The sequence below is a fragment of the Pantherophis guttatus genome, chromosome 2 (assembly GCF_059756535.1).
Source record: "Pantherophis guttatus breed Tessera chromosome 2, ASM5975653v1, whole genome shotgun sequence".
NCBI classification, from domain to species: Eukaryota; Metazoa; Chordata; class Lepidosauria; order Squamata; family Colubridae; genus Pantherophis; species Pantherophis guttatus.
This window is the reverse complement of record NC_142064.1, coordinates 173,238,717-173,255,531: the sequence shown is the minus strand read 5'-3', so window position 1 is coordinate 173,255,531 and position 16,815 is coordinate 173,238,717. Positions and strand designations below refer to the sequence as shown.

Sequence of the window (16,815 nt, the reverse complement as noted above, 5' to 3'; positions counted from 1 at the left end):
ATTGAAAACCATGGGACATTGTTTTGCTGAAAAATTATTGCAATGAATCATTTTGGAAAATTATAGTGGAAAAATTCAAGTAATTTGATTATCATTTATTATCTCTATTGACATTTTCTTAATAGATTAGTTTTGATAATACAAATGTCATTATATACAGCTGTATTGAACATGAATGTTTAAAATGTTTGTATTTTTTAAATGAATGTCATTTTTCAATATATTTGCGTTTGTTGGACTTTTTAAAAGTATTATTTTTATTCTGTGATGCAAAATAAAAAACACATCTTTTCTTATATGTGTTTACCATAATTCTTTATTTTCATTTCTGTTATTTACATTTGTCTACTTTTTGTTGCATAGTTTCACAAAGCAAAAACATTGCAATTTTTGTGTACATCCTGTTCCACAGACTTGCAAAAACAATACACCAGTATGGCTGACCTTTGAAATAAATATTTAGGCCACTAGATGGCAGGGTTCCTTTTTTGATTTCGGTTTTGCTTTATAACAGGTGTCCTTCCAATTCTGCATTCTTGCTTAACTTCTTCATGTTTTAACTCTGGTCTATGTTTTAAAGGCAGCAGTTTCTTCACCCATAACAGGACACAAGCTATCTCTATTATGTACCCTGTGAAAAATTATACCATATGTGCAGGCCTATTATTTCTCATAGAAGTGTTCCTTTGGTTGCAGTAATTTCAGGCTGCATTTCTGAGTTCCAAATTTCTTATGAACGAACATAAAATTCTTCCAAATGAATTCCAGCCATTATTACTGCAGGTAGAGTAAAACAAGACTATATCCACCCTAGTTTTGCAAAGCCGGCCACTACATTTCCAAAATACATGGTGTTGGCATCTGCTTTTTAAAAAAAAAAAAATAACTGCTGAACATTCCTTTTATTTCCTTGCATTGTTTTATTTTTTTTTCTAAACTAAATTATTTGTTCTTGAACAAGGTGATTTTTTTAAAAAAAGTGAAATGTAGTATAATATTTAGCACTGTAACATTTAGAATAATTACCATAGTGAACCCATGGAAATATACAGCTTGTCACAATTTCAAAATAGTCAAGATATCCCATTCACAATCCCATTAATGCAAGAAGTAATGTCACACAGGATAGGAAAGCTTTTCATGGCCAGTCAAATGTTTTGTCTAGTAGAAGACCAAACTTCTGTACTGCCAAACTTACTGCTTCATTTGTTTACTAAATTTAATAGCTCGTGTTATGTTGTTTTTAAGTGGGATTTTAAAATTTTATGTTTAGATGTTTCAGTTTTGTTATTTGTGTGTTATCTTAAACATTGGAAAATGAGTCAATAAATAAATAATTAGAACTGAAACTGAAGTATACCTTTCCACAGCCTGATCTCCCAGATATATTATATATCAGTTCTTAACAAGCCTTAAATAGTATGTAGGAATAGCCTCAAATAGTATGTAGGAATAGCCTCAAAATACATTGGAAATGGTATGAGTTGCTATATTAAAGAAACTATTATAAATTAAAACAAATTCTCTCAAATCTTTCCTAGACAGTTTCAGAAATATATCTAAGACAATTAAAATGGGATGTGAAATAAAAGTAATGCTTTTTTTCTATGTCAAAGTTGCCAAAATCTAAAATTTTCATACTTGTAATACAAACCACTTACACTCTTTTGACTGTGGTGTCAAAACACTGGCATCTGGAATAGTGCTCTTGATAATGTGCTATTGGTGATGCTGATGGTGCAGTCCTGGTGATGTTGTGCAGCAAGCGTATACATGAATTACACATTGTGGTATACACGAAAGTGATGTACATTTTACTGCACCTGTTCTCCTGGGCCCATCCAGCAGGATGATTCACGATTAAGAAGACCAGAACTCTGAGCATTTAGCATCTGCACTAAGAGGTCTGTAGCTAAGGTGTGGGAAGGTTCCTCAAATCCAATTGTTAGGAGCTGCTGGTAATCACCTGTGGGTTGGTGACACAACACCCTGTGTGAAGAAAAAGGGAGAAGTCAGAGATGATCATTATAGCCTCTATCCTACCCAGGTAAGTGCTCTGGAGATCATGTTCCTTTGTTTAATAATTAGGCATTCTTAGGGCATTCCTGTAGAATGCTTTAGAAGTACATGGCAAGTATACTTGCATAAATGTATTATCTGGCACTAAGTTATGTTGTATATTTGTCTTCTCAAAAGGTGAATATATTCAGATGAAAATCAGTTTACATTGTATTTTCAAGCATACATTTGTTCTGTTCTATTTTCTCATTTTTTTTCTAATACAAGATATTTTGGATGAGCAGACTCTTATTTTTGTATTTATGTTTAAAACACGATGCCTCAAAATTCAAAGAAATTGGAAAAGCAAGAGACATAGGGCAAATGAACTGAAACGAATGTGTGAATTTCTTCCATATCAGTATTTTCAGATGGCTGGCTATTCTTGACAGTTGTACTAACACAATATTCCCGTTTTTTTTTATTTTTAAGTAAGTGGAATAATAATGGAAAAATAAGATAGAAAGCATGGGCGGTTTACACTTGGAAGATTACCATCATTTTGGAGGCAACAGAATATTTATAGAATAAAAGTGTTGTCTGGAAGCATCAGGTATCTATTATAAAACTATCTTTTCCCAGAGATAGGTATATAGTCAGTATTTTTCTTTTTACATTTTGCGTTTGAATCTTCAGAAGTGCTTCTTTGTATATATTTTTCAGAAAGGGCTTATTGTTGACTATCAGTCATCAGTCCCAGTATTGAATTCAATCATAATATTGAATCAAGCAGATGGCATCATCTACATTTGTTTTTACCACAATAAAAATGAGTGGGAAGTTACAGCACACACTCATACACAGAATCAATTTTATCCCACGCACTTCAACTACATTCCACATTATATAAATAGGAAACTGTTTTAGATAAAATTGCAATAGTGTTGTGATGTGCAATACTCTAAATTTCCAGTGTGGAATTCTTATTCATAATTTCCCATTAGAATGTTTATTGATGCCAAAGATAATGCAAACTGTTTCAAGTATCATTTTAATACGTATAAATCACAGATGAATATATATGTGTGTTCCTTTAACAAATTTGGAAGCAGTAATAAATATACAGTTAAATACTGTTTCTGAACATAATCTTGGTAGGAACATAGCTACCAAGGGCAAGTAGCAATGATGGAGCATTCCAATGATGGAATGATGGTCTGTCTATTCTACTTTCAAGCGTGGTTCACGAATACATGAGTGACTAGTGTACAGTATTATGTAGTTTTATCAAATTTATCCTTTAAGAAAATTATTGGAGATTGGAAATAATGTATTTGAATACCTAAGGAAAATTCTATGTGAATTAAATTAGTGATAAAAGTGATGATGCTGCAGCATCACAATTACTTTAGAGGATACAAAACTTTAGTTTTCCGTCAATGATTAGGACCTCAATTATTTCAGTGCAAATGCATAGCAGTCTTTGGATATCTCTGCAAAAGAAGAGGTCATTGTTCATATAGGTAGTCTTCAACTTACAACTGGTCAATCAGTGACCATTTGAAGTTATGCTGGATCTCCCTTGAGATACTTACAACCTAATGGCCACCCGAACACACATTTATGTAACCACATTTCCAGCACTTGGCAACCTGACCACATTTATGGCCATTTGCAGTGTCCCATAGTCATATGACTGTGTTTTATGAAGTGGTTGCCGAAAACCAGCATTTACTTCTGGTTTTCAACAAAAACTCATCCATAGCGAACAACTGGTTTACTTAACAACTACAGCATTCACTAATAACCACTGCAAAAAGTGTTCTAAAATCAGGTTAGTCACATGGATGGCTAACTTTATGATAGTCACAAATTATGACCATAATGGAGTTTGGACCACCAAACTCCATTATTGTCATAGGGTATGAACTACATGCAGAACGCCTTTAATTCAATCCCAGTTGAACCAACCTTCCCAAGTTGATAGGATCTCTTCCCATCATTGTGATGAACACTGATATTCAAAAGAAAACAATGCTAGATTAAAGAACAAAATAATTCAACCTAAGACAGAGCAAGTGTATAATATACATAGAGATACACAACAAAATTATTGATCTGTTATCTAGATAAAACTTTCATCTTAATAAGAAATGAACAATTGGAGAAGCTACGTGAGACAATTAACAACACATTCAAAGGAATAAAATTCACAAGAGAAGAAGAAAATAATAAGACATTACCCTTCCTGGCTGTCCTCATCAGTATAGAAAATGATGGCAAATTAGAAACCTAAGTCTGTCAGGCCTGCCATCTCCAGCTTCTTAGCTTTGCTGGCATCCTGCCATAAATTGCAAGGGAGGGGGAAGGAATTTGGGATAGTAAAATCTGGGCTGGGAATGAGAAGCAGGAGGGGAGACACATTGACAAAAACCAGAGGTGCCAAACCGGAATAAACCATCCTCCAAGGACACCTGGCCTGGGAAGCGAATGTGAAAGTACACAGAGAGGCACCAAGCTCCAAGCCATTCCCAAAACATCATAAAGGCATCTTATTGGACACTGATGGACTGGTCAAGGGGGGGAGGGCCATGGAAAGGGGAAAAGGTGTAGCCTTTTTGTGGGAATATTTAGATCTAGTTTTACTTTTGCTGTAACCACTTAACTTTAGTAAAAGAACCTATCACTTCAATCAAATGAAGTCCAGGGTCTTTCTTTCCTAAATGTCTATGTTGGGGCAGGTCTAACAAAGTCTTTTGAAACACTACCAATAATAACCAACTATTCTTCTACCAAAGCAACAACCCAAAGCAATTATCTCAAGAGAAGTTGTAAAAGAATATTATTTAGATAAGTATAAATACACTGCAGCTACCCAGTATGCCAGTAAGAGGAGGCAGATCACCTAGACAACATCTTCTAACAGACTGAAGACTCAGGCAATTTTGTCAAAAAGTCCCTGACCAGACAACCTGTTGCAGCATAATTTATGAAAACAGGAATCATCTACAAAATACAATGTAAGGACTGTAACAGCCACTATGTAGGACATACTGGCAGATTAGCAGAGCACATCCATGAACATCAACTAGCAGTCAGAAGGCATGATAAAAATTCCTTAATCTCACAACACATGAACAAATTCAACCACAGTTTCAACTGAGAAACTATTTGCATTTTTTCCTTCCATTTAATCAGGTCAGATTTTTGGAGATTGCCTGGACAAGTTTCTGCAGTTTTCTTGGCAAGGTTTTCCAGAAATAATTTGCCATTGCTTCCTTCCTAGGGCTAGAGAAAGTGACTGACCCAGATCATCCAGTTGCTCAAAGTGGGACTAGAATTCACAATGTCCCAGTTTCTAGCCTGATGCCTTAACCATTACACCATTACATTAAGTCAGTCTGTATAAGTGTTACGTCAATGACCTATGTCTAGTTCTGCACACCTACCAGGATAGCACATCAGAACTGTGTTCATTGTCAGGATCTATAGGCACCCAGCGTCCTATGGACCAAAGCTTCTGCATTTTCACAGTTGTTTCATCTCCTGTATCACGGAAGCATAGGAAGTAGCTACAACACAAAGATTGCATGGAAGCAGTGAAGTGGTTGGCTGATCAAACAGCCTCTGGCAAACTCAAGAAATAAACATTAGTTAAGACCAAAGAAAGAATTACATTGATATAACATGGAGTAGCTTTCAAATGACACCATTCTTTCGTCACCAGAACTATGGAAAGGAAGATGGGTTGTTAAATGGTCTGTCTAGCCAGGTCACATCCACTCTCCCCATATAGCTCACTGCTGGATGAGATCATCCAAAATCATGGGATGAGATATCAGTATGCAGATGATAACTCAGCTCTGCATCTCCATTCCCAATTATCCAAGTGATGATGTGGCTTCCCTTTTGCAGTGCATAGAGGCTGTGGGAGTCTGAACGAGGGACAACAGGCTATACCGCTGAACTCTGGTAAGATGGAGTGCTATGGATTCAAGAACCCTTGGGATCTGGTTGTTTATCATTGTTAGTTTTGGATAGGATTGCATTCTCCCAGATAGACCTGGTATACAATCTGGGTATTCTCCTAGACTCATGACTTCTGCTCAAAGAGCACATGGCAGTCATGGCTAGAAGGACCCTTGCACAACTTCATATTGTGCATCAGTCACGCCTTTATCTGGATTATGAGGCCCTGTGCAAGTCACTCGTGCTTGGCCACCTCTTGGTTGGATTGCTGTAATGCATTCCACATAGGCTACCCTTAAAGACTATTTGGAAGCTACAGCTAGTCTGGAATGCAGCAGTGCAGATAGCTCTGGGGGCCCTAGGGTGGCACCTATAATACCACTGTTGCATCAGCTGCAGTTTGCTTCTAGGTCCAATTCAAAGTATTAGTTTTTACCTTTAAAGCATGGGTCCAGGGTATCTGAGGAGCTACCTTGCCCCAATGGGACTTGCTTACCCTATTCACTCCAGCAGAAGGAGCCTATCGCTGACACCCACCTGCTAAAGAATCCCAGCTGGTGGACTCAAGAGTCTTTTCTGCTATGACCCCCACATTCTACCATTGGAGGCAAGAACTGCTCCCACCCTTTAAGCCTTCCAGAAGGGGATCAAAACCTGGTTTTGCCAGTTGGCTTGGGGCTTTGAGGTGTTCACCACTGGAGATAGTTGATGGGGTAAGATGAAGATCTCATCCTTGGCTGTTCATCGTCTTAGTTCTAGCTTTTTATATAGCTTTTTAAAACTTTAATTGCTTATATATTTATCTTTTTACTGTTTGCAAGCCACCCAAAGTGGCCCTATCAGTGAGATGGGTAGCATATAAATTTAATAAATAAAATAAAATAAAATAAATATCCTCAGTATATCCAGCAACTCACTATTCTGTCCGGAGTGTTTGATTCCGAGCAGCAGACCCCTCCAAGATGTCCAGATTCCAGCGCATCTTCTTATAAAGATTGTGGGGAATATGAGCAGCTGTGTATGGTGCTGAGATGCAGTATCGAAAGATGGAAACTTGCCGAGTCTCATTCATCCAAAATTTCCCACAGAAGAAACATGATACACTGGTTGAGATTTTGAGACAAATACAGAGTGACAGATACATTTGTGCATGCAAGTAAGAAGAAAGTTGAGACAACAGGGCAGATTCGAAACCAAGAGCAATTTCCTCTTGCTTGCACAAAAATAAATATATCAGTAACTTTTGAAGAAAAATTATCAATGTGAACCTAAGTTATCAAAACAGAATGGAACCTTAGGCTTCCTTTCAGTATTCCTGGAAATGGGATAGGGTCATCCTAGATTTAGACATTTTTTAAAGGCTCTTTAGGCGAACTTTAAAAAGCTACTCAATTTTCTGTCTGTTAACAGTCTAGGTCTAGGAGTACTTGAGAGCAAAAATACACCATAAATGTGTGCTTTGTGGCATGTGCCGAATCTTGGCTTTATTTGGAAGAATATTTTCTCCAATTCTACACATTTGAATGATTAGCAAAGATCACTTCTGAAACATTTTTGTCTAACCTTGCATCATCTTGCATTGGCTAATTTGTTTTAAAGTTTTTATTTGTTTTAATTTTTATTTATATGAATGTTTGTTGTTGCTGTTTTGACTTCTATGCTGCCCAGAATCACATAAGTGAAATGGACAGTAATACAAATTGAAATAAATAAATAAATCACACTAAGTACATAAAGCTAACCTTTCCCTAATTAGTGCTTTGTACCTGAATGGGTCTGTGTCTTCAAGAGAAACAAAGCTGAAGGAAGCGTACATCAGCACCAGTTGCTCAAGCTGGCAAGCCAATTGCTGAGAAATTTCCAGAAGCTGTGGCAAATGGAAGAACAAATGTTTTGAGATTGGAAGCTAAAAACTAAGGTCTTGAACAATGTCAGGCAAATCCTGGAGACCAGGCTAATCCCCTATATTTGCTCTGCTAACTCAGTTCTGTTCTTCCATTAGCTAAAATGTGGTTTGAGGCTCATGGGGATGGTGGTGGTGTTACAGCCAAATTCCTCATATGTGAAATCTAAGAGAAACACTAAGGCTGGGTTATTTCTTACTGCCTCCTTCCCTCTCAGCAAGAGGAAAAAGCACAGCTTTCAACCAACAATCAGTTCACTACTGACAAAAAAAAGGGGGGGGAGTGAGGAAGAAATGTATCTCCTCCTTTTTCTGTTCTGCCACAGAGCTTACATTGCTTACCTTGAATTAGGTGGTAAGATCTGAGTATTGTGAGAGTGGACAGCTTTCCAACAAAAAGACATTGTGCAGTTGTTCTGTCTTATGTTCCCAACCATTAATTTTGTAGTGAAAAAAAAAAGTGGTGGGAGAAAGGAGGCAGGTTACAAGTGGAGGATATCATGATCCAAATACCCAGTCTGTGAATAAAAGCCTATTTTTTGCAGCATCCTACTGCTTATAGAGGAACAAATGACATTGGATTAGTATAGGGATGTCTACTCTTGTCATCCTATAGGCATGTTGCTAAATTCTGTGTCCAGCTGCAGGTGGAGAAACCTGGAGCATTTCCTGTTAAAAAAAAATGACAGGAAACTTACTTATCTGAATGTGCCATGGTAAGTGTGGACAATAAAGATGTATAAAATTATGGATATAATATGGAAAAATTTGTAAATAAGCTAATGTAAGTAGAAATTTAGTTGAAGTTTTCTTTTATTTTCCATTTTTTTTTGTATTATTTGCATTGTTATCTTGACATGGCACTGTCTTTTCCATAAAATATTTTTTTAAAAAAAATGATAGGAAACACGTGCCATGGTTTGGGGTTTGTAAATCCAAACTCCTCTTTCACCTCTTTTTCAGAAAGGATGATAATCCTTTATAGTGGTTTCTTTCTTTCTTTCTTTCTTTCTTTCTTTCTTTCTTTCTTTCTTTCTTTCTTTCTTTCTTTCTTTCTTTCTTTCTTCCTTCCTTCCTTCCTTCCTTCCTTCCTTTTTCTTTTTCTTCTTTCTTTCTTTCTTTCTTTCTTTCTCTTTCTCTCTCTCTCTCTCTCTCTCTCTCTCTCTCTCTCTCTCTCTCTCTCTCTCTTTTGCTGCTCAAGAACCTGGCCAAGTATTTCAAAGTTGTCCTCTGAAAGGGAAGAAGCAGGGAACCTAGATAGGCATTGTCTAGCAGTACTTTGAATAAGGAAGCACCCTTTGCAAGTCTTTCCATACTGTAGACTCCCTGCAGCCCAGAAATGATAAGAGGAAGGCTTGCTGGGGCATGGGGGAAAAACAACAATGGGAGGGATGAAGAAATGGTAAGAAAATACTCCTCTAGAAAAGAAAAGACAGAAAGATCAGCTTTAAGGACAACTGAAGCATTGCAAAACCCTGAGTTATTAGAATGATGTGAGAAATATAGCAGGTTTCAGAGGAAACTGTAGACTTCCTGCATCAAGAAAATGATGAAGGAGGACACCTAAATATTAGGCTATATGCTGAATAATAACTAAGAGCAAACAATCAGTGCATTTTGTGGGAATGTTATTCTGTGGTCATCTGAGTATATCGTCCTTTTATAGATTTGGGAATCTAACACCCCCATACTGAGAGACACGTGTAACCTTCTCCATCTAACCTAGAGCATTTTCACACAGAATGTTTGAGCTGATTCAGAACCAGCTCCAAATTTGTACCATTGAACAGTATTGTTTGGTTTTGAGAGAGAAGTCCCACCCCTGCTCCACTATAGGTTTGTTTTTGTTTTCTGTTTAGAAACTCAAAGAAAAGCTGCAGCTCTGAATAGTCAGTGGGAACTTGAGATTTACCCTTTCCTGTATTCCCCATATACATTTGCTATCATTCCATCTTTGGAGACTTTTGTCAAATGTAAAAAAGAATTATTTGATGTGTACGTGTATGTGGATATTTACAAATCACCTTCCTTAAATACTGCTTTCCCTCATAGTAAACATGGATTTGGGGAGGGTTGCAGTGGATAGGGCAGGATTCTTGTTAGTCCAAGGCCCATAGCAATGTAAGGGATAGGGCATTTATTGAACAATGCTCTTTATACTTGCCTACTGATTGGCTGAAAAGAGCACTAAATGGTAATCTCTGCACATTTTCAGCACTTGGAGGTTGGGAGATATGAACATGATTGCAGGTATCCGTGAAATAACTTTCAAAATATTGGAAACTGGGGAAGAAGTGACACATTAGGTTTATCAACTATCCTGTTACATCCACCTACTCGGTTTAGTGTCACTTTCTTTGTTTTATCCAATTTATCTCAAAATGTTCCCTTCTAATATATTTATATAGTTTCCTTAAGATAGAGATTGTGTCTGTTTTACTTGTAAGAGATATTTTTGTGAAAGTCAAATGTAGAACAATGATAAAAATGATAAATACTTTGATAGATAAGAGTTGAAATGACATTGTAATTTTGGTCCTGCACACAAGAAGCATCTGATTATAGCCACAGTATAACTAAAATGTCTGGAATGAATCTCAATTACCCTCCACAAGCTAAAGAAATAAGAATTTCTTTAGAAAGAAATTTCAAAGAAAACTTTGAAGAGTTTTTCTATTCTGGAACCTATTTCTCCTCCTCTCTTGTCATTCTCGAGTTAGTTCCATGAAGATGCAAACAGAGTAGTTCTCTTTGCTCCACCACCCCCAATCTAACTGGATGGAATAGGACCAGTGGAAACACTCACTCTTTTCCGGACTGGCTCCTGTGGAGGTCTTAAATAAGGTGTGCAGCTGCGTGCTGTTGATTCCAAATAGTGGAAATATGGCTGGCACATCTGCAAAAAGGTGGGCATGGCTTTGGCAAACTGTTCCTTCTGCATTCTGTCTCTGCTGAAAATAGGAGAGCACTACGTCAAGGAGAGCCCCTGCTCAGCACTATTCTGTGACACATCTGCTAATGCTACTGCACGCATACACACACACACACACACACACACACACACACACACACACACACACTTGGGGCATATATATGCTGCCCTTAGGGAATACCATAGCAACAATTCCAGGCTGGGTTTAAAATGTGGAAGATTCCTCTTTTTAACTGAGGTATGGCAAAGAGCTTGGTAGAAGAATCTATGCATATTGCTGCCTTTGGGCACCAGGATGCCTACTGGCATCAGCAAGGAATCAGCAAGGAGTGCAATGCCTTACAGGCTATCCTAATAGGAAAAACAATACAGAAATTCTCTTTCATATCTAAATTCCTGCCTTATCTTGTTCAATGCCTTCCAGCCCTTTTTGATATTGCTCTTTGAAACAAACCATAACTATAACAATAATAATTTAAGATGTTTAGAAAAACAGAGTTTACCATGTTCAATTCATGATTTATCCTATTCTGAGGAAGGGGTCTAAAAATAAAGAAAACTCTGGGACAAAGTAAAAACTAATGCATGACGTTGCATTATTAAGGGTTCCCTTCTGTATTACCAATCAGAATCCAAACATTCAAATCATGACAGAGGCCCAAACACAAAGCAGAGTTAGATCTGAGTTTCAACCAGATTAACCTAAAGCAGGCATAAGGTAGATACAGATATTTTTTCTTAATTAATTTTCTTAATTAATTTTCTTAATTAATTTTGAAGACAAAGGCCCTTTCCCTATGTTGAGCTAAAGTACTTTTTAATGTCCATGACTACACCAGCTGTCATGTTGGGGGAAGGGGATTATCAAAACAGTTATGTTAGCCGTCACAATAGTGTCACTAGAGTCAGCCAGTCCTTTATAAAATATATGAGACAGATACATAAGAAAGAGACAGGACTTAGATTACATGGTTGCATCACCATCTTGATTTTTTTTTTACCTACCCCCATGGATGCCCCTGTATACCAGCAAGAAATTTGCTACCTTCATTGCCAATCTGTATCTTGCCTTTATTACCTGGGTTCACTGTTGCTGTTTGTGACCTGATCTCCTCCAAGTTAATGGGTGACAGAAATTTAAGCGTCTTGAGGCTACCCTTGGATAGTGTTGGAGTAAGTGCAAAACTGGTTTACAGCAAAGGATGATTTATCCTTATATTATAAACTGGGGATTAAATTAAAGAAACATCATGGAGGAAGAAATGCATACTGAACAAGCTCACAAGAAGTCCAAGATCTTCTGATCAGTCATATTTACTGAAGTTAGCAAATGAACCATGTTCAAACAATGTCAGAAATTGCTGTTTCAGAAACAAGCTCTACACAAAGAAAAAACATTCGGGACTTATTGCATTTCTCCTTCCTGTCTGCAAGAGGAAGAGCTGCTGGGCAGATTGAAAGCAATTGTGCTCCTTCCTTCCACTCCTTCGAAGGACAGCACTATTGCCAATACAGCAGCAGCTCTCTTGAAAAGAACAACCAAAATATTGCAGTGCAATAGAGAAATATGAACTACATCAACAGGTGGATATAGTTGTGTAGTACTATGGAGATATAGAAATAGAAGATTGATATTGTACAGAAGTGCAAAGTAATATGGTAGAAGTGTAGCTGTAGAACTAAGAATACTGGAATAGAAATAACTTAATGGGGGAAATAGATATGGCAATAGTAATACAGAAGTATTGGCCAAGAAATAAGACCTATAGTAAATAAGAGAAAGATATAGAGGGAAACGAAGCAAAAATCCAACTAGTAATCATTCAAAAGCACCTGTACCAGTCTTGCATATCAAACTTTTAGCTCCCTCTTTGGGGTGGATTGGCTCATTTCCATTTGTCTTTTGCCTTTGCATCTGTCAGATTTTCTATTGGGTTGCTTGTTATTGATTGTGAAAGGCCCATAGAAACCTTAGCATTTCATAGCCAGATTTCACTTTGTGAGATCTATTTTATTCGTTATCCAAATTCCAAGATCAACCACCTGAAGCTTGAGACAAAATGCACACTTTTACAATAGAAAGATTCGAGCCCAGAAGTCTGAATTGGAATCCTTCACATCTCAAAATGGTTCTATTAAGCTTTAATTTTTGATAGAGGAATAAAAAGCTATTTTATTTTTGTTGTTTTAACATTTGGGTGTCAGAAAATTTTAATAATTTATTTAATTATCCCCCTGTACGTATCTTCAAAACTCATTGAAGTTGAGCTCAACTCCTAATGGTCACGTTCATATAGTTCACTTTGGTAATACCGGTAAGGTGAAAGTACTTTTGCAGTCATGTTGATTTTAACTTTTCAGTTGCTAGAATTGTACAGCTGTGGAATTTCCTGGTGGCTTTTATCTAGGTATTATACAATCCCATTAAGATTTTTGAAATCAGCCAAGGTTGGCTGCTGCTGACATGTGCTGGGCACTGTTGCTTTAGATATTATATTACCCTTGGCCATGTTAAAATAATTAAAGTCAAGTTTCAGCATCGTGCTGTCAAAAGGTTGCTAATATTTCCATATCTTAACCCACCTGTATAGAAGGTAAGTCTGGAAGTCCTCTGCTTTCTTCAGCAAATATTTCAATTTTTCAGTTATTGGAGCAAGCAACTTTTCTAAAGTGATGTTCATTTCTGATGGAGTCTCAGGCTGTGGTTGAGCATTGCTCAGCCAGTGAGATTCTGCAATTGGAGGAGATATAAGACACAGTCCTGGACTATGAGGACTGAGACTCGGGGTGCCTTCAGGGCTAGATATTGGAATATCCAGAGAGCCATCTGAGAGACAACTGTACCCTTGCTTACTGGCCATCCTCAATGACCTGCTTCAGGCAATCTGCCAAGAAAAAGATAGGGAACTAAACATCGACAGCTTAAATATCTCCAGAGTGCTACCAAATAAAAATGGAAATCTCAAAATAACCACTTTACCTTCCCATGCCCTTTTGTTACTGAAGTATATTGATCAGTATTATGATCATGAGTTTGAGGTTCACTGAATGACCATTGACACCTGTAATTCAATGTAGTCTATCACACAATGTGTGAATAAAATTGGGAGAGTCCTGACATTGCAAATTCCTTAACGAGTATGTGGGTACAAATGGTTTAAAGTAAGTGATGCAAATTATTATTAGACAAATTTTTTAAAATATATGTGTAATCCAGATGAGTAACGCAGTGGCCTAGAGGTGAAGACTCTCGCCTTTTACTTGGAAGATTGAGAGTTCAATCCTAAGGTAGTGAGAGATGTTTTTCTATCAGGGCACAAAGAGAAAATAGCTGCTGTGAATTCCGCATAGGTGTCAGGAAGGTCATCCAGCCAGTAAATGCTCAGCTCCATTCAGTTGACTCCACCCCAAATCAAGGGATTACAGGGTTGTAAAAAGAAAAAAAAATGTGTACACCAGCCAACTGAAGAAGAAAAAAGGACATTGGAAAAATATCTGAAGAACAGAGAAAAAGATGCACTACAGCTAGTATACCATGAAGGCTTACTGGGTACTGGAGAGATCAAACTGACCTATAAGAATGGCTAACCAAATGAAGACTAGAAAAAAGATATGCCAAGGCAAAATATTACATGACCAGTACATTAAAAAAAATAGGCAAGGCAGATAGATCTGGCAATGGCTAAGAGCAGGAAAATTGAAGAAAGTGACAGAAGAACTAATTCTGGTTGCAGTAGGCCAAGCCTTAAGAACACATGAATACAAAACCAGAATTGAGATATAGCAAGACAGCAAATACTGCTTATGCAAAGAAGCTTAAGAAACAATGGACCACCTAGTTAGCTGCTGCAAGAAGATTGCACAGACTGACTATAAAAACAGCATGGCAAAGTAGCAATAGTGGTGCATTAGAATAACTACCAGAAATACCATTTGCCTGTAAGCAAGAACTGGTGAGGTCAAAGTAATAGAAAAGGAAGAAGCTAAAATGCTCTCTGACTTCAGAATTCAAACAGACAAGCATCTGTCATATAACACCCCAGACTTAACTTTTGGTAAGAAAGAAAAAAATCTGGTGAGTAGACATTGCAGTATCTGGAGACAGCAAAATAAAAGTGAAAGTAGTAGAGAAAATAATAAAATGCAAAGACCTGAAAACATACGGTATGTAGAATAACTGGCAAATGAAACACAGATAATACCAACAGTAATAGGTGCCTTAGGTACTATCTCAAAACACCTGCCACTTGAATACCATCAACATTGACAAAATCACCATCAATCAATTGCAAAAGGGAGCTTTACTTGGAACAGCTTACATCCTGATGATAACCTTTAACACCATCAAACCTATTCTAGGTTGTAGTTCTTAGGAAGTACTCAATAGGTAGATAAAAATGCCAAAACATCTGCCAAAATTAAACATAAAGCATGTTTAAACATTTTGTTGACTCTGTGATCAAACAACAATAACAACTCAAACTAATCACAATCAGAATTAACTCTAGACAGGATTTGCAAAGTGGATTATAATACACATGAAATTAAAGTGTGATGTATAAATGTAGTTTTAGGCTACTGTAGAGCATCCAACAGGTGAGGCACTCTAGCATTCTGCAAACCACACACCCACAGTTAGGACAATATGAACATGGTTCATATTGAAAGATAAGAAGACAACAAGCTTCTGGGGAACAGTGGATGGCAAATTCAAGTAGAAGTAGTATTTGACTTACAACTGTTTGTTTAGTGACCTTTTGAAGTTTCAGCGAACCTGAAAAAAAGTGACTTATAACCATTTTTCACACAACCATTGTAGCAACCCCATGGTCATGTGATCAAAGTTCAAATTATTGGCAACTGGTTCATTTGACAGTTGCAATGTCCCGGGATCATGTGATCACCTGACAAGCAAAGTCAGTGGGTAAGCCAGATTCACTTAACAACCCTGTTATTAACTTAACAACTGCAGGGATTCACTTAACTCTTGTGGCAAGAAAGATAATATAACGGGCCAAAACTCATTTAACAAATGTCTCACTTAGCAACAGAAATTTTGCGCTCAATTGTAGTCGTAAGTCAAGGACTGCCTGTAATACTATTGCTAATTATGTGACTGAATTAAAGTTCCTAATAAGACTTTGGATGAAAGTAAAGTTCGATTTGGCAAAGATATGTATAATAGTGTTTTATTTTTAAAGTGGTAAACACTAGTTTACTTAAACTTTGCTCTCTCAGGAAATTGTAATTCACTATCTTCAAGATAATGCACAAAGACAGGAACACATGAAGGAGAAAAAAATAGCCCTTGGCAACGGATTCAGCAAGATTTGTGCCATTTGGAAACCAAAATTTGAAAAATAACAAAATTTACTATGTTGCATCAGTGGCCAATTTTCTCCCTTGTATTGTTTTGTTTGCTCATATTTAAAAACGGTAAGATATCGCCCTGATGGGAACCATAGATAACAAGATAAAATCTTCAACATAATGCAGAGGATCCAAACTGTGGAACAAGGGTGATGTCACTGTGAGGAAATCTTTGGGGAAAAACTGAGGCCCACCTAGGCTTGACAGAAGAGCAACCCACGGACTGTTACAGTTGGAACACTGATGCTCAGTCTTGGCAGGGTTGGATTTTTCTAGAAGTCAGTGACTGTTAAGGTTTAAAGAGAGAATGTAACGGTTCCTTCCCAGCCAATAGCTTTTGCCTTGACTATGTGTTCTGTTCAGCTGGAAAGGTTTCTATCTCCTCTCTTCCAAATACTTAGGAGCCAATGCCCAAATAGAGATTCAGATAGCCCTAGAAAATTTGCTATGCCTGATTTGTGTGGTGTGTATCAAGAGTTTCTGTACCTGCGTTGCAAACCTATTTCTCTGGCCCCCTGGCCCTTTAAATCGATACCTCCAATCATATTCCAATTATCTTTCCTTCCTTATGTAACAAGAGATAAAGTTCACAGACTGAGAAAAATCAAGATCTTCCACAAAAACTGAGAAATAAAGACGGACT

The 16,815-nt window shown here is 37.2% G+C and overlaps 1 protein-coding gene across 1 annotated transcript; it reads right to left on the bottom strand.

Annotated features, from left to right (window-relative positions):
* Positions 1–288: 288 nt before the first annotated feature.
* Positions 289–16,421, bottom strand: C2H19orf67 (chromosome 2 C19orf67 homolog). Its single transcript, XM_087887317.1, has 6 exons — positions 13,386–16,421; positions 10,677–10,821; positions 7,734–7,834; positions 6,885–7,070; positions 5,448–5,570; positions 289–1,989 (listed from the first exon to the last, which is right to left on the bottom strand). Exons 1-6 carry the CDS (start codon positions 13,661–13,663, stop codon positions 1,815–1,817), a joined length of 1,008 nt encoding a protein of 335 aa, XP_087743443.1. The 5' UTR covers positions 13,664–16,421; the 3' UTR covers positions 289–1,814.
* Positions 16,422–16,815: the final 394 nt, after the last annotated feature.

Bases quoted from the DNA above. Each gene is read 5' to 3' on its own strand.
- C2H19orf67 (XM_087887317.1), bottom strand. From the start codon at position 13,663: ATGGCCAGTAAGCAAGGGTACAGTTGTCTCTCAGATGGCTCTCTGGAT. The intron at 7,071-7,733 runs GTACAAAGCACT...AATCTCAACCAG, and splicing joins GAAGACACAGACCCATTCAG to TGTATCATGTTTCTTCTGTG. The intron at 5,571-6,884 runs GTGAGTTGCTGG...TTTGTGTTGTAG, and splicing joins CAAACACTCCGGACAGAATA to CTACTTCCTATGCTTCCGTG.